General features: G+C 43.5%; 1 protein-coding gene across 2 annotated transcripts in view; it reads left to right on the forward strand.

Moving 5' to 3' along the window:
• The window catches only part of LRRC49 (leucine rich repeat containing 49), a 171,606-nt gene extending 153,299 nt beyond the window's left edge, over positions 1–18,307 (forward strand). For both annotated transcript variants that reach the window (XM_040415768.1, XM_040415769.1), the window contains 5 exons: positions 4,087–4,324; positions 7,174–7,359; positions 8,308–8,417; positions 14,414–14,567; positions 17,803–18,307. In XM_040415768.1, coding sequence (XP_040271702.1) covers positions 4,087–4,324; positions 7,174–7,359; positions 8,308–8,417; positions 14,414–14,567; positions 17,803–18,006 — 892 coding nt within the window. In that variant the 3' untranslated portion in view covers positions 18,007–18,307. The remainder of the gene's footprint in view (positions 1–4,086; positions 4,325–7,173; positions 7,360–8,307; positions 8,418–14,413; positions 14,568–17,802) is intronic.
• The last annotated feature ends 362 nt before the right edge of the window (positions 18,308–18,669 follow it).

Here is an 18,669-nt window from a genome sequence, read left to right on the forward strand (position 1 = left end):
ACATGTCTTAAGTTCTACCATTTCATACGTGTCCATATCTGCCATTGTAATGTACCTTTTCATGCATGACGCAATGAAGCAAATACCAAAGGTGAACTGCTTGAGGCCAACTTCATTCTGAAAAGTCTGGAAGAAAATCTACACTAGCAGTAAGTCCTCTTTCACACATCCGTGACCTTTATGACATCCGTAACAAGATGGTCAGTGGTTCATCCGTGAAGAGTACGTGTCCCTTTGCTCTCCTTGTATCGTCTGTGTTCCACGTACACTGCTAGGCTGAAAATGTATTTCCAGAGCATCTTCTACCAGTGGTCCTTAGAACCACAGACCAAACACGGATAACATCCATGTTGTGTTCCTGGTTTTTCACAGACCCATAGACTATAATGTACGTGTAATCACAGACAAAAATAGGGCATGCTTCCGTAGTGTCAGCACCGACCCATTGTCTGCGGAAAACCATTGATGTGTGAATACACACATTAAAGTCAATGCATATGTATCTGACACCACAGCACTATGAAAACTCTAAACTATAGGTTCTGTGTCTGGGAAATGGTGGACATATTATAGTTTAATAAATTATCGCAGGCAAAACCCAGGGCTGTTGCGTTTGGAATCTAGAAGCACAATACTCGAAGTCCACTCACCACTACCCAAACAAGAAGTGGACAAGAGAGGGTCAGTAGGTCTCCTAGGCAGTCTTTCAATTCCTTTAAAAATCTCCACGTGTTCTATGCAGTGCCGTAGGCCAAGTGTTCATCTGGCGCACGTCATCCACGGGGTTCAGTAGCAGGATCCGGCAATCTGTATGTAAACGGATACCATATGTAGACAGATGCGGATCCGTCTCACAAATGCATTGCAATACCGGATCCGTCTCTTCGGTTGTCATCTGGAAAAACAGATCCGGTATTTATCTTTTTCACATTTTTAAAGGTCTGCGCATGCGCAGCAGCTGCTGTCCCGACCACCTCATATCTGCGCTGCAGTGGTGGCTGAAATCTCTGGAAACGAGCAGTGTATAATGTGATGTGCCTTGTATTAACATCATCTACATGATAAATGCATGTGCTGAAGTGAGATAACCCCTTTAAGGGGCCATTATATGGACTGACCGAGCAGGCAATTATTGAGACTATTTATTCCCAATAAATGCAAAACCGGATCTGTTTTTCTGGAACACTTGAGGCCGGATCCGGCATTAATGCATTTCAATGGAAAATAATGCCGGATCCGGCATTCCGGCAAGTGTTCCGGAATTTTGGACGTAGAAAATACCTCAGCATGCTCCAGTATTTTCTCCGTCCAAAAACTGTACAGTGACTGAACTGAAGACATCCTGACGCATACTGAACGGATTGCTCTCCATTCAGAATGCATTAGGATAAAACTGATCAGTTTTTTCCCGGTATTGAGCCCCTAGGACGGAACTCAATACCGGAAAAGTTTAACTCAAGTGTGAAAGTACCCTTAGCCTACAGCATTTTCTGGGGTTTGCCTGCAATACATTACTGCGTGAACTGGGTCTTTGTGGGCTGGCTCCATTTGCTTTGGGTGGCTCCATTTGAAGGCCAGATTTGGTGCTCACCGAGCTTACATTTTACTTGTGCAATATTATAGCTTGCCTAAAGACCCTTCACTTGGGCTGATATTTATGAATGAACATCCATATAAACACTCGTTCTCGATAATTGACCATGACCAGTATGAAGGTGCCGCCAAGCAATCACTCGTTCATCAGGTGGAAGCATTGTTGGTGTGGAATCATCATTTCTGGGCAGTAGAACAACCTGTGCAAACAGCGATCTGCTGCCCAGACAGTGGGGGAAATTTATCAAAATTAGTGCAAAACAAGAACGGCTTTGTTACCCATAGCGGCCAATCAGATTCCACCTTTCAATTGTCAGAGCTCCTTTGAAAAATTAAACATGGAATTGGTTGCTATGGGTAACAAAGCCAGTTTTCTTTTACACCAGTTGTGATAAATCTCCCCCAATGAGTCTGTATGGGGACTATCAAAAGTTTGGACATGATTGCAGCTCTGCTGCCACTAAGGCAATTATTGGGAATAAATAGTCTCAATAATTGCCTGCTCGGTCAGTCCATGTAATGGCCCCTTAAAGGGGTTATCTCACTTCAGCACATGCATTTATCATGTAGATGATGTTAATACAAGGCACATCACATTATACACTGCTCGTTTCCAGAGGTTTCAGCCACCACTGCAGCGCAGATATTTGGTGGTCGGGACAGGAGCTGCTGCGCATGTGTGCCTATGTACGCTCGCATGCTCCCGACCACCAGAGAGGCCAGCTCTTTTTCCTATAGTGTACAAGCACAACCACTGCTGCTGGATTGTAGGGTGGTCAGAATCCCTAGATACGAGCAGTGTATAATGTGATGTAAAAATTAATCAAGCCAGCAAAGAAGGCAATATGGACAATCACAATATATTAGTAAGTGCCGTGTATTTGTGTACATAATACATCGCGTTTGCTGAAGATGCTATCCAATAACGGTCCTTAACATTATATTTGTATTGTATTGTATTTTATCATTTCCTATTTAATTCCTGTTGCTTCTGGAGCACCAACATATTCTGCAGTGTTGTACAGATTGTCACTCACATTTAGTCCCTGTCCCCAGTTAGGCTCACCACCTACTCAGTCTCAGACACACAACATCAGGATACCCAGCATGGCTTTCTTGCTGGAATCTGCAATGAAGGCTTCTAAATGGAGCCCCTAAAGCGGATGTGAACAAAGCCTGAGCCTCCAAGATAGAAAAACATGGCATTGAGAACTCATGATGTAATCTGCCCTTTATACAGTAAAAATAGAAATATTTGTTCTATGTAGATATACAAAGACAACTGCGTGACTCAGAGAAGACAAAACTATTAAACTGTCTCTCGCTTGTCTGTTCCTTTATGTTCTTCTATACCTTTTATTTGAAGATATATAATAGTAACGTGTTTCAGTGTTATAATCTGGATCACACAAGAAGCAGCCATAGGGTCACTTATTCATCCAACTACGGCTATAAACATTGCTGTACTGAGGTACAGCTTTCCGGCCATCTACTACACTACACTCATTCTTACTTCATGTACATCTTCCACCTGGTCTTTCTTTTTCAATTTGGGCTCTCCTGACCCGTTTTCACCATGTAGACCAATCACTCTGGGTTGTTTCCATCCTGTATGTAGAACTTCCTTTTGCTGCTCCAACCAAACCCATGATGCACTTCTCCTTTCTCTGCCACAGCTCCAGCACCGCCCCTAACCACGCCCAGCTAGTTTATAGCCCCTCCCACCCAGCTACTTACACTCCCCTATATCTCTCCCTGTTGCTACTTTGACATGGTCATGTGACCACAGCTCAAAGCAGAAGATGGGAAATAAAAAAAATAAAAATACAGAATTACATCTTCCTTTGTAAATCATTATTTAATTTAAAGGATGGTGATGCAAACCCCCTTTAAGGGCTGCTGACTATTGTATTTGTCATTGTAATTATCTATTTAACGGGATTGGTCCATCTGGCACATTGATGGCACATCACTAGGATATGGAATCAATGTCAGGTGCAGGTCCCACCTCTGAGACCATCTCCTATCTCCAGAACAAGGCCCCTGAAATAAACAGAAAGCAACTGTACATGCGCAACCACCTGCTATGGGAGTTTCCAAAATAGCTGAGCTCTGGATCGGCTATTTCCAGCAGTCCCCTAGCAGTGAATGGAGCACACACTCGCTTGCCTATTTTAGGAACTCCCATAGGGATGAATGGAAAGCTCGCCGCACCTGCGCAGCACGCTCTCCTTCACTTCAGAGGGCATTGTTGTGTAGATAGCAGAGGGTCCCAGAGGTGGAACCTGCACCTGTCTGACATGGCATATCCTAGCGATATGCCATCAATGTCCTAGATGGACATACCCCTTTAAGGAAGTCAATGACTTGTCTTCACAGTATGTTTTACAAAATATATACAGGATCCCTTTTAGCAAGTTACCCATATTACAGAGCTGTCAAGACAATGGAACTGTGTTAGAATATTAATGATCATACCTTCTTCCTCTCTAGATCTCTGGATAGCGTACTTAGCAGTGCTGTGCAAGCACTTTCTGTGGTGGATTCCCATCTTGTGGAGCTCGAAGGAGATACTTTGTCCCTGTATGGCTTGGGAGCCCTTGAATCTCTTGACAGGACATGGAGTGTACAGACAGCTGGCTCGGTTAACACCATCTCATTCACTTTTATAAATTTTGAAGACATAGTTCAGATTCTGCCAAAAATAAGAATCAAGTTTCCCAATGGAACAGTAAGTGTAGCATCAGATGAGCTATGGATGATTTTATTGGGTTTTATTATGTTTAGTGTAACTCTTTTGGGAAATTTAAGTGACTGAATATTCCTTTATGGGCTTAAAGGGGTTGTCCACCCTAAGTATCAAAAATCCAAAGTGCCCCAGACAATAGTCAAAACCATGAAGTATTTCTATCATGTGACATGTACTGGCTACATATCATTTTTCTAACCTGTTCACCTGGAGAAGCTCCTCAGACCGGCTGTGTGGGCGGAGCAGCTGCAAAGTGAAAGTAAAAATCCCAGCATGCATTGCAGAAAGCATGTACAGAGTAGCAGTCACATGACATCCCCGCCCACCTGTGTTTCCATAGAGACAAGAGCCCCTCAGATAATATCAATAAGGCTACATGCACACGACCGTTGTGTGTTTTGCGGTCCGCAAAACGCGGGTGGCGTCCATGTGCATTCTGCAATTTGCGGAATGGCACGGACAGCCTTTAATATAACTGCCTATTCTTGTCCGCAAAGTGCGGACAAGAATAGGACAGGTTATATTTTTTTTGCGGACCATGGAACGTGGCAACGGAGTGATGTCCGCATCTTTTGTGGCCCCATTGAAGTGAATGGGTCCGCATCCGAGCCGCCAAAAGTGCGGCTCGGATGAGGACCAAAACAACGGCCATGTGCATGAGGCCTAACTCAGTCATCAGTGAATACTGCGCCCCAGTCCCAGCAGCTCACAGGAATATGATGCTAATGTATCACACATATATTACTGGGGGGAGGTGGGCCCTGTTCATAAACTTGCTGTGGGGCCTAGTCATTTCTAGTTGCACCATTAGATATAAGCCATGAACAGAATGAATAGAGGAGGAGATTTATCATTTCCCTTTTTTCTGAAAAGTGGCGTTAAAAAGTTGCAAAGGGGTGTGACAATGGCCGGGAGGGGGCGTGACCAGTCGCCCCAACAATTTTATGTTAATTTTCACCAGTTTTCTGCCTCAAATGAAGCCAGAAATCCATGGCAGCTCTGAGCGGTCATAGATTTCTGTTTTAGGTGCATGGACTGCCATAGGAGGGGGGCTGTTCAGCGGGGGGACAGATCTTTGTGGCACAAGAGCTCTGATAAATAAATTTGTACAAATCGATCTGCTCACATAGCACGACTAAGGCTACTTTCACACTAGCGTTAGCTAACAGGGAAAGCAGGACATCTAGCCAGGAAGAACTATGAGTTTGTGTGTGTGTGTGTATATATATATATACCTTTACCTTGGAAATGCTGCCTGCTTTTTGGATTATATATATATATATATATATATATATATATATATATATAAATAAAGGAAAAAACCACTGGCAGCACCACCCTAAAAAAGTGTGGAAAATAGACGGGTGCAATGTCCAAGTATGGCAAAAGGTGCTTACCCACTTATAGAAAATAAAAATCGGACTGCACTCCAAGCGTTTCTTCAAAGAAGTTGGTTTTTATTCACCCATATGGTGGCAAAAGCGACGTTTCGGCTCAAGCATGAGCCTTTCTCAAGGTTGAGAAAGGCTCATGCTTGAGCCGAAACGTTGCTTTTGCCACCATATGGGTGAATAAAAACCAACTTCTTTGAAGAAACGCTTGGAGTGCAGTCCGATTTTTATTTTTTATATATATATATATATATATATATATATATATATATATACACACAAACATCGCGTCCACATGGGTGAATAATCTTTTTTCTATTTTCATCTAATGAGAGTGCTGTTGTTTTGCTTTTTATATATATATATATACACACATCATTATTTATTTATATATAAAATATAACACGTGTTTAATATATTTATATGTGTTTATACATTGCGGTACGCAATGCATGGGCACTGACCGTATGTGTATATATATATATATATATGTGTATGTATCTATATGTATGTGTGTGTATGTATTTATGTCTAAGTATGTGTACATATAAATAAATATATATATATATATATATGACTATACATACACATATATATATATATATATATATATATACACATATTAATATACATATATTTACACACATGTGTGTGTTTGTGTGTGTATACATTGCAATGCATGGGCGCCGAAAGCGTGTCCACTGTCTGCAGACATGAACCCATTCATTTAAATGGGGTCTGCAATCTGCATCCGACAGTACTTTTTCGCAGTGCGGAGGCATGGACAGAAAACTCATGGATGCACTCCATAGGTTTCTGATCTGTGTTTCCATTCCAGACCACATCGTATTTTTCGGATTTCAGACCCATCACTTGATACGGTGCGACACACGGCTGGTGCCTGTATATTGCAGACCCCCTGTTCGCTGGCCACAATACAGGCACAGGCAGGCCATGGTCATGTGCATGAGGCCTAAAGCCATACCTCCTTCCAGTATCCGGCAGGACAGTCCCGGATTTCAGTGGCGGTCCTGGTACGGGGGAGGTATGTCGAAAATGGATCAGTTTTGCCCTAATGCATTCTGAATGGAAAAGGATCCGCTCAGAATGCATCAGTTTGCCTCCGTTCAGTCTCCATTCCGCTTTGGAGGCGGACACCAAAACGCTGCTTGCAGCGTTTTGGTGTCCGCCTGATGAAACGGAGCCAAACGGATCCGTCCTGGCACACAATGTAAGTCAATAGGGACGGATCCGTTTTCTCTGGCACAATAGAAAACTGATCCGTCCCTATTAGATATTATGTCTGGGTATAATGCTTTGAGTTGGAGAACATATCTTACACCATTTGTCAATGAATTTGAATGTTAGATCATCATGTTTCTGATGACATTTATATTTTATACAGTATGCCACCAACTATATATTTTTATCTTTTAACAGCACCTTAAATTTAAGGAAAACAATCTGATCACCTTGAATCAGTTCAACGCTTTAGCTCAGTTGCGTCGGCTTGATCAGTTGACTGTGGATCCTCAGGGAAACCCTGTTGTTAATTTTACTCTTTGGAAGTATTATGTTCTTTTCAGACTGAACAACTTCGGCATTCAGAAAGTCAATGAAAATGAGGTATGACAAGCCATGTCAGCAAGTATAAATTTATTTCCAAACGTTAAGATTATTTCTTAAAGCATTTTCCACTCAGCTATTCATGTATTGATGTAGTGAGGATGGGGCTTTTGGGGGTTTTAAAGAGTCACTGTACTTTAACAAAATTTCATTTTATAGAGAATGGTATAAATAGCTAATTTCTGAATCACTTCATTTAAAAACTATGCCTGCATCCACCTGAAAAAAACTGTAAAGACATGGCCACTAGGGGTTTTATGTCCACCTAACTTGCCTGTTGGCAGGCAAGATCCGTCCCTGGTAACAGAGACACAGAAAACGGCTCATAGGAGGAAGGGGCATGTCAAAGCTAGCTGAGACCCTGAACCTGATAAAGCAACTGCTTCTTGCTTCTACACAGCTTCTGAACATCACAGGAGCATCCTGGGTGTCTTCCATAGAATGAATATGCCCCCTGCTTCTGAGAGAAATGCATCTAGCTGTGCAGCTGAAGAGCGGAATAATATGGTTGAAAATAACATTAGGGAAGCCCAAACATAGCTGTTCCTTCACAGTTATGAAGCACAGCCATTATGCAAACTTTTTTTCAGGTACGCTTTAAGGTATGCTGTTTTGGCAGTGGTATGGCTTTGTGCTAAACCACTGACACAACATGTGAATGCATGCTGATACACAAAGTTCTGTCCTAAATAAGCATTTTATTTCCAAGACTTGTAAGGGCCTCAAAGTTCATAAAGTAAAACATATACACAGACGTACGTTCTTACCTTTTCTCTTGGCTTTAGAGATCCCTAGATGGGTGGACTGACGTGAACAGTTTAAAAAAGCTTGCTTCATCTTGTGCTAGTCATTTGGGGATATCTGGAGTCAAGAGCAAAGCTAAGGAGGGACACACATCTGTATTCCACTAGCACTACGGAGTGCCATATGTTTTTTGTGTGTTGGCAGGTTACTCAGAATGATGTGGTTATGTCAGAAAGGCTCTTTGGAATTCTTGCCTATGTTGCCGCTTCAGAGTCACCACACTACAGACTCGCTGCACTCCTCGGTGATTCCAGGTACATTCTCATTTTTCATAATTCAGCTGTTACTGTTTTCATGCTATTATTTCACTGGAAGACCAGTGGTGTTCTCATGAATGTGTATTTTTGTTTAGCTATGTCCTATGCTTGTATGTGCTTTTGGGCAGAACCTTTAAAAAATAATGCTTCTAATTGCTCATCATTTTAGAACAAAGGTGGATTGAGAGCTCTGATGTCCTAATAATAGTTATCAACCTATTATCAGATAAAATTCACTTAAAAGGGTTGTTTGAATTAATTCACAATTTCCCCAATGCAGGTACAGTACATTTTATAAAATAAATAATGATTCCATACTCCCCTGTTCAGGGCCGTCTTTACCAAGGGGCAAAAGGGGCAGCTGCCCCGGGCCCAGTTGCTCCTGGGGGGCCCAAGGCAGCTGCCTCTTGAGCCCTGCTAGCTACTGCCCCGGGTGTCAAGCTGTCAGCTACACAGGGGTGCTGCCGTGCCTGCCTGCACTGAGTCCAGGCATCATGATCGTACTGTGTTAAAGTTGTGTGTGATCACTTTAGGACCTTAATGACATCATCACCATGTGACCAGTAACCTAGCAATTACTGGTCACATGGCTATGAGGTCATCACAGGTCCTACCAGGAGTGTTCTGTGGAGCTTTTTTGTGTGAACATTACATCAGAAAAAGGTGACAGGGGCTGTTATGTTAATATACTGTAAACTACTGTATAGTGGTGGGCTGTATACTGTGTGGGGGCCTGTATATTGTGTGGGGGCTGTATACTGTGTGGTGGGCTGTATACTGTGTGGTGGGCTGTATACTGTGTGGTGGGCTGTATACTGTGTGGGGGCCTGTATACTGTGGGGGGCCTGTATATTGTGTGGTGGACTGTATACTGTGTGGGGGCCTGTATACTGTGGGGGGGGGGGCTGTATACTGTGTGGTGGGCTGTATACTGTGTGGGGGCCTGTATACTGTGGGGGGGGGGGGCTGTATACTGTGTGGTGGGCTGTATACTGTGTGGGGGCCGTATACTGTGGGGGGGCTGTATACTGTGGGGGGGGCTGTATACTGTGGGGGGGGCTGTGTGGTGGGCTGTATACTGTGTGGGGGCCTGAATACTGTGGGGGGGGGGCCTGTATACTGTGGGGGCTTTATACTGTGTGGTGGGCTCTATACTGTGTGGTGGGCTCTATACTGTGTGGGGGCCTGTATACTGTGTGGGGGCCTGTATACTGTGGGGGGGGGGCTGTATACTGTGTGTGACTGTATACTGTGTGGGGGCCTGTATACTGGGGGGGGGGCTGTATACTGGGGGGGGGGCTGTATACTGTGTGGGGGCCTGTATACTGTGTGGGGGCCTGTATACTGTGGGGGGGGGCTGTATACTGTGTGGTGGGCTGTATACTGTGTGGGGGCCTGTATACTGTGGGGGGGGGCTGTATACTGTGTGGTGGGCCGTATACTGTGTGGGGGCCGTATACTGTGGGGGGGGGGGCTGTATACTGTGGGGGGGGCTGTATACTGTGTGGTGGGCTGTATACTGTGGGGGGGCCTGTATACTGTGGGGGGGCCTGTATACTGTGGGGGGCCTGAATACTGTGGGGGGGCCTGTATACTGTGGGGGCTTTATACTGTGTGGTGGGCTCTATACTGTGTGGTGGGCTCTATACTGTGTGGTGGGCTCTATACTGTGTGGGGGCCTGTATACTGTGGGGGGGGCTGTATACTGTGTGTGACTGTATACTGTGTGGGGGCCTGTATACTGGGGGGCCTGTATACTGTGTGGGGCCTGTATACTGTGGGGGCCTGTATACTGTGTGGGGGGCTGTATACTGTGTGGTGGGCTGTATACTGTGTGGTGGGCTGTATACTATGTGGGGGCCTGTATACTGTGTGGTGGGCTGTATACTGTGGGGGGGGGGCTGTATAGTGTGGGGGCCTGTATAGTGTGGGGGGCTATACTGCTGTACTGTATACTGTGGGGGTCTGTATACTGTGGGTGCGGTATAGTGTGGAGTGCTATACTGCTGTACTGTATAGTGTGGGGGGCTGTATCGTGTATAGTTTGGGGTGCTGTATACAGTGAGGTGTTGTATACTGTGAGGTGCTGTATACTGTGGGCTGCTATACTGCTCTACTATATACTGTGGGGTACTGTATAGTGTGGGGGGCTGTATCGTGTATAGTTTGCATATTGTGATAAAGTTCATTATTTTCTGTAATGTACTGATAAACATTAGACTTTCATATATTTTAGATTCATTACACACAACTGAAGTAGTTCAAGCCTTTTCTTGTTTTAATATTGATGATTTTGGCATACAGCTCATGAAAACCCAAAATTCCTATCTCAAAAAATTAGCATATCATGAAAAGGTTCTCTAAACGAGCTATTAACCTAATCATCTGAATCAACTAATTAACTCTAAACGCCTGCAAAAGATTCCTGAGGCTTTTAAAAACTCCCAGCCTGGTTCATTACTCAAAACCACAATCATGGGTAAGACTGCCGACCTGACTGCTGTCCAGAAGGCCATCATTGACACCCTCAAGCAAGAGGGTAAGACACAGAAAGAAATTTCTGAACAAATAGGCTGTTCCCAGAGTTCTGTATCAAGGCACCTCAGTGGAAAGTCTGTAGGAAGGAAAAAGTGTGGCAGAAAACGCTGCACAACGAGAAGAGGTGACCGGACCCTGAGGAAGATTGTGGAGAAGGACCGATTCCAGACCTTGGGGGACCTGCGGAAGCAGTGGACTGAGTCTGGAGCAGAAACATCCAGAGCCACCGTGTACAGGCGTGTGCAGGAAATGGGCTACAGGTGCCGCATTCCCCAGGTCAAGCCACTTTTGAACCAGAAACAGCGGTAGAAGCGCCTGACCTGGGCTACAGAGAAGCAGCACTGGACTGTTGCTCAGTGGTCCAAAGTACTTTTTTCGGATGAAAGCAAATTTTGCATGTCATTCGGAAATCAAGGTGCCAGAGTCTGGAGGAAGACTGGGGAGAGGGAAATGCCAAAATGCCTGAAGTCCAGTGTCAAGTACCCACAGTCAGTGATGGTCTGGGGTGCCATGTCAGCTGCTGGTGTTGGTCCACTGTGTTTTATCAAGGGCAGGGTCAATGCAGCTAGCTATCAGGAGATTTTGGAGCACTTCATGCTTCCATCTGCTGAAAAGCTTTATGGAGATGAAGATTTCATTTTTCAGCACGACCTGGCACCTGCTCACAGTGCCAAAACCACTGGTAAATGGTTTACTGACCATGGTATTACTGTGCTCAATTGGCCTGCCAACTCTCCTGACCTGAACCCCATAGAGAATCTGTGGGATATTTGGAAGAGAAAGTTGAGAGACGCAAGACCCAACACTCTGGATGAGCTTAAGGCCGCTATCGAAGCATCCTGGGCCTCCATAACACCTCAGCAGTGCCACAGGCTGATTGCCTCCATGCCACGCCGCATTGAAGCAGTCATTTCTGCAAAAGGATTCCCGACCAAGTATTGAGTGCATAACTGAACTTAATTATTTGAAGGTTGACTTTTTTTGTATTAAAAACACTTTTCTTTTATTGGTCGGATGAAATATGCTAATTTTTTGAGATAGGAATTTTGGGTTTTCATGAGCTGTATGCCAAAATCATCAATATTAAAACAAGAAAAGGCTTGAACTACTTCAGTTGTGTTTAATGAATCTAAAATATATGAAAGTCTAATGTTTATCAGTACATTACAGAAAATAATGAACTTTATCACAATATGCAAATTTTTTGAGAAGGACCTGTATACTGTGAGGTGCTGTATACTGTGGGCTGCTATACTGCTCTACTATATACTGTGGGATACTGTATAGTGTGGGGTGCTATACTGCTCTACTATATACTGTGGGGTACTGTATAGTGTGGGGTGCTAAACTGCGTACTCTGGGGTGCACTGTAACACTAGGGTGAGCCGAGCCCTGGTCTCCTTCCTGCAGAGCGGTGCCCACTTCCAGCCTCAGCCCAGCTGCCCAGAGCACTGATCCTGAGCCACTGGAGTCTTCAGAACTGGATGTATTTACAGTCATTCACTGGACTTTACCAGGGGTGTGGATTTTTTTTGTGTGTGTGTTGTGGTGGAGGGCGTGATTGCCTGCTAAGGTGTGTGAAGGCGGGATACAGGGGGCCCAAGTAAATTTTTGCCCAGGGTCCAATCAATATTAAAGACGGCCCTGCCCCTGTTTCTCCCTCACAGTTTTCAGCGCTGCAGCTCCGGTCCTCTTATTGGTATTTGTATACAAGGCTGCAGTGTATACAGCCTGTGACAGCTGCAGCCAGTCACTGGCCTCAGCAGTCTTGTGCTGTATACTACTAAGGTCAGTGATTGGCTATAAGGTCACTTTCAGTATACCTCTATGGCAATACTGCAGCCTTGTATACAAACAATGGGTATAGGACGGAGCTGCAGCGCTGAAGATGGTGGGGGAGAAACAGGTGAGTATAGGATGATTATTTATTTTTTAACCTTCAGTGGTATGAGGGTGTTTGAATTAAAGTTTTTTTCATTTTGTAAATACATTGCATTCATTACTTAGTAATTCTGATGTATAACCCATATTATAGCCCAGAGCAGCATTTATTGTTCTGATTAGACACAGTTAGAAAATCTGTCATCAGACACCTTCTCAACAACAACTTAGCTGAGCTCATATATGGCAGCAGGACAGTTCATTGTTACTACATCAGCCTTTTTCTATAGTACTCGAGTCAGAAAGGAATGCTGGGAAATTTAGCCCCTAAACCCTACAAAACTATGAATGTACTTTAAGACTATAGTACAGATTGGTAACTTATGTAATACAAAGTAACTCAGATTTCTATGTTTCCCTTGTCATCTTCCAAGGCTTGTTAAAAAGTCAGACTTTGACTCTTACGCTGGGTTCAGACCTGAGCGTACTGGATGGAGTGCTCTGTATGCGCGATTCTACCGGCGTCTCACATACGCGGCTCCTGTGTAAGCGAACGCCCATTGTCGCGTGTTCCCGGAAGTCTATGTACGGGAACGCGCGACACTACGCCCCAAAGAAGCTCCTGTACTTCTTGGGGCGTAGGGCGTTTTACAGCGCGTTCGTACGCGCTGTAAAACGCTCAGGTGAGAACCATTCCCATGAGGAATCATTGGTTCCTGCCTGTTGAGCGTTTTACAGCGGGTAGGAACGCGCTGTAACACGCTCAGGTGTGAACCCAGCCTTAGGGAGCCACTTCCAGAGGATGGCACTAGCGATATGGTTCTCTCTCTCTGTGAGATACCTCTTTGCATATCAGTTTTCTATGTACATTTATGCTATATGTGAACTGTAAAATGGTGTTCCAAAGTGGAGGTAACACTTATAAAGGGTTTGTCCTAGAATAATAATAAAAAAAGATAGCATCAGGAAAAATAATTACCTGTTAAGTTTCACTCCACTCCTGCAGCGGTGCCTCAATTGTCCACTGCTGGTACTTTTGCTTTCCAGGAACGATGATGGGCTGGCTGAAGCCAATCATTGGCCACAACAGTGATGCCAGTAGGTTCCTCACATTACTGCTGATTGGCTGCAGTGGTCACATGCTGGTACAACACATCATCACTCCTGGACATCAAAAAAGGATCAGCGGGGGACCTCTGGAGCTGCTGGGAACTTAACAGATGAACACTTTTTCTCTTTTATTTATAATTTCTACTGTTTATTTGATGTGTTTTTCACTATCTGAAATCCCCTTTAAGGTGAGTTCACAGGTTTTAACTGAATATATGGTTATTATTTTCTAGTGTTGGGGGAGGGGTTGGGGAGGTATATACTTTGTTGGGTAGTTTTTATTTTTATTTATTTTTACATGTTGTACTTTCTGGTATGAAAAATTGGTAAAAATTAATAAAAAATTATTTGATTACATTTTTTTTTATTTTCTAGTGTTTTGTACCTCTACTATTCAGTTACCGTTTTAGTAAGTCCTGAGCATGTGCATTCTGTTGACAATAGTTTATATGTGTGTTCAAAAGAAAGAAGACATTCCATCACCTACTAGAGACTAAGTCTAAGAAGGTTCCTATAGGCGGTGAAGAAAATATTGACAATAAGAGATTTGTCGGAGAAACCCCAACCCGAGCAGCACTACAATACATTCCACAGGATCTGCTCACTGAGAAGCTAGAGGTAAATTGGTGTATTCATAGAATAACTTATTACTGAATTGGCGCATCTTCACATACAGGTGAAACTCGAAAAATTTGAATATCGTGCAAAGTTCATTTATTTCAGTAAGGCAACTTAAAAGGTGAAACTAATATATGAGATAGACTCATTACATGCAAAGCCAGATATTTCAAGCCTTTGATATGATTTGGATGATATTGGCTTACAGCTTATGAAAACCCCAAACTTTGCTCAGGGGGTATGGATTAATTAGCTGACTAGAGTGTGACACTGAGCCTAGAATATTGAACCTTTTCACAAAATTCTAATTTTAAGCTGCATTAATGCAATTCCTTTTAATTTGCATTACTGAAATAAATGGACTTTTGCACGATATTCTAATTTTTCGCGTTTCACCTGTATAGTATGTATGGTGGTTTCCATTTATAACAGAAACCATGATGTGGTGGCAGATCTATCGTCCAATGGACACCAACAATGCCTAAGTCACCACACTAACTTGCAGTGGGGTTATTCAGGTCCTGCCAAGTTGTCCACTCTTTTGTTGGAAAAAAGTGCACTGCGTGCAGCATAATTTTTTCAGCAACTGTGACGGAATCTACGGAGCCTCTAACACAGATGTAAATCTAGCCTGAGTCAAAAGGAAGAAAAAGAGACCTTGCTCAAATATTCCTATGAGCATCCAAACCTCAATTAAGAAGCCAAGATGAAGACCTTAAAAGGTTACAGAGTTTTCAGTATGTCATATAGATACATCAAAGGTTTTGATCAGTGGGGTCTAAATGCTGAGATCTCACCGATCACTAAGCGCTCGCATATTGCATTCTCTGTCATCGCTGCAGGAGACAAAATCAAGACATGCCCCTAGACTTTGTGTTGAGCCCGTCTCACTTCCTCTTGCAGAGAGGAGAAAGGGCATGATATGTGAGGACTTCTCTTTCCTTGTTCTAGTGATCAGCGGGGGCCTCAGCACTAAGACCCTCACCAATAAAAACCTTTGATATGTCGCTATGACATCTCAAAAGTTTTATTAAAACTCAGCGATCCTCTAAAATGTCCTCCCAGGCTTCTCTTTACTAAAGGTCATTCCCCTCAGTTTATGTGTGGCAATTATCTGATCATTTTTTTCTCACTAGTTTTTCAGCAATCTGTACTTTATAATCATTTTGCCCTTGTTGTAATATAAATCCATGGACTGACTTCCTGATGAGTCTGATCGGCTTTTGTTTATACAGCCAATCTGACGAGACATGAGATGTGTTCAGAGGTAGGGAGAGAACAGGAGCCTAAACCACTGACGAGACATGAGATGTGTTCAGACCACCTCGGACTCCCTGTAGACACTGCAGCTAGACTGGAGTCTGCCATCACAGCTCTGCCCTTTATAGACTCGAGCTACAAAGCTGCAAATCAGCAAGATCTTAGGAGAATACATAGTAGATAATCGTCCTCTGTAGATACTGACTTGCTTATAATTAATGAGCTCCTGGCTGAACAGGCAATGACTGGCAATGTTTTATAGGGAATCTGTCACCTAGATAATCAATATTAAACTAAAAGTATGTCCTTACAGCTCTTCATACCTTCTTTCCATAGGTTTTCTTTACCGTTTTCCCTTTATATCTTCATAAAAATCCACGTTTATCCTTATGCTAATGAGGCAAATGGGTATGCGCCGAAAACGTCACTGGGCTCGGCACATGCCCAGTGAAACAGGTGAGGCTGATGCCCTCAGTTGAACTGGAAGAGCGCAGGCGACGGAATTGTTTGGCCCTGCGCCTGTTGGTGAAGCTGAAGGGAAAGGGTGGGCAGGATTATCGGCTACTAGCGACATAGCCGGGAGGGGGCATGACGGCAATTGCAATACTGTATGAAAGGAGAGAGAGGCGGGCTTGGGCTCTGCAGGGGGGTGGACCTGGGCACTCGATCGAGGGCGTTCCTGGGCACCTTTTGAATGAAAATAACGCCCCTCTGGGCACCTTACTGCCTCATTGGCATAAGGATAAACGTGGATTTTTATGAAGATATAAAGCGAGCTCCAAGGGATAAGAAAACCTATGGAAAGAAGGTATGAAGAGCTGTAAGGACATACTTTTGGTTTAATATTGATTATCCAGGTGACAGATTCCCTTTAAGTGTTTGTGCAATGTGCTGATAAAATATATTTCCATATTAAAATAACATAGTTTCTGAGCTTAAAGGGGTTGTCCGGGTTCAGAGCTGAACCCGGAGATCCCTCCATTTTCACCCCGGCAGCCCCCCTGACATGAGCATCGGAGCAATTCATGCTCCGATGCTCTCCTTTGCCCTGCGCAAATTCACGCAAAAGTGATTTCATTAATGGGAAACTTTATTGTATTTTGAAAGTATGCAATATTTTTAAATGTTAAATTGATACCTTGTTAAATTTGACTTCACTTTTGTGTGAATATTTCATATTTTGGCTGATCTTATTGAGAAAATAATGGGGGAATTTGGGATTGAACATCAGATGGAAATCTCATATTTGTAATATTTAAAGGCAATCTGTCACCATGATTATGGACTATCATTTGCAATAATACATGAGTAGTACTGCACATAAGGAGTCCAAATTACTTTTTTTTTTTTTTACATTTTCCCATTCCCCCTCCTCCCCTTCTTCCACTGTCAACACTCAAACCTGCGCTGAAAATACACAGTCCGGACTGCTATGTTGTGCTAACATAATGTAACATAATGTAAGTTCATTGTTGTTATTTTTTTATTCTTTTTGTATCCACTCCTGACTCAAAAAACTGCATATGTAATTCCAGTCTGATACTGGATTTCAGATAAGTAAGCCTAGTTGCACACTAGCGGCAGGGGAGTCCGGCAGGCTGTTCCGGCTGGGGTGAACAGCCTGTCGGATCCGTTCTGCCGCTAGTTCACGTGTGGCACGTCCCTATTGACTATAGCGGGGGCGGAGTTCCGGCGGCAGCACGACAGCGCACAGCGAGAGGCAGCCGGACTAAAAGTACTGGATGTCGTAGTTTTAGTCCGGCTGCCTCTCGCCATGCGCTGCCAGAACTCCGCCTCCATTATAGTCAATGGGGACGGAGCAGCAGTCCGGGGGCACATGTGAACTAGCCGCAGGAGGGATCCGACAGGCTGTTCACCCGCTGGAACAGCCTGCCGGAGTCCCCTGCCGCTAATATGAAAGTACCCTTAATTGAATTTTTGGTTACTTATTGGTAACTATAAACTCTCTCTGCAGGAACTCACAGAGAAGAAGGCTTTCTGCCAGGCGTATGTTAAGGACCTTGTGAATGAAGCAAATGATATCACCTTGAAGAATGAGTCTTTGCAGAAGTTGTGGCCCCAGATGTTCATTGAACTTGTCAGAGATGCAGTAATTGAGGTCCGTGATAAGAACTCTTACATGAAGCAGTGCTTACAGAGGATCTCTGAACAGAAATAGCCTTTCTTCCACCAATCCTTATTTATAAATTTGCACTGTCCAATTTCAGATAAAGCATGAAGATCTATCAGTATGGTTGGGTCCTCTCAGCAGTATATATTCGGTTTATCCACTTTGCCTTGTTTCCATTGCATCTTCAGAATTTTTCTATTTTATGACAGTTGCAGTATTACATGTATTTGTTTTCTACCAAATTACTTGGACTTGTTAATTGCCAGCCAAAATGAATATGCGAGACAAGAAAGCCATGGACCTTATTTGTCTTCCATTATTTCTAGAATATATGGAAGAGATCAATCAGATGCCCACCTGTTACCTTTCTATAGTTAACTTTATTCCTTTCTTTTTTTTGGTTTGGAAAAATAAATTGACTTTTGTAACGTTCCGGGAGTGGTCTTCTCTTTTGATCGCATATATGGTAAAGACATGTCGGGGGAGATTTTGTCCAAATTGATGTAAAGGAAAACTGGTTTAGTTACCCATAGCAACCAATCAGATTCCACCTTTAATTTTCCAAAGGAGCTCTGAAAAATTAAAGGTGGAATCTGATTGGTTGCTATGGACAGCTAAACTAGTTCTACTTTACACCAGTTTGATACATCTCCCCCATCATGTATTGCATTCCGCATGTCTTCTAAGATACACATGAACATTAAAAATATT

This window comes from Bufo bufo, chromosome 1 (genome assembly GCF_905171765.1).
Source record: "Bufo bufo chromosome 1, aBufBuf1.1, whole genome shotgun sequence".
Classification (NCBI taxonomy): domain Eukaryota; kingdom Metazoa; phylum Chordata; class Amphibia; order Anura; family Bufonidae; genus Bufo; species Bufo bufo.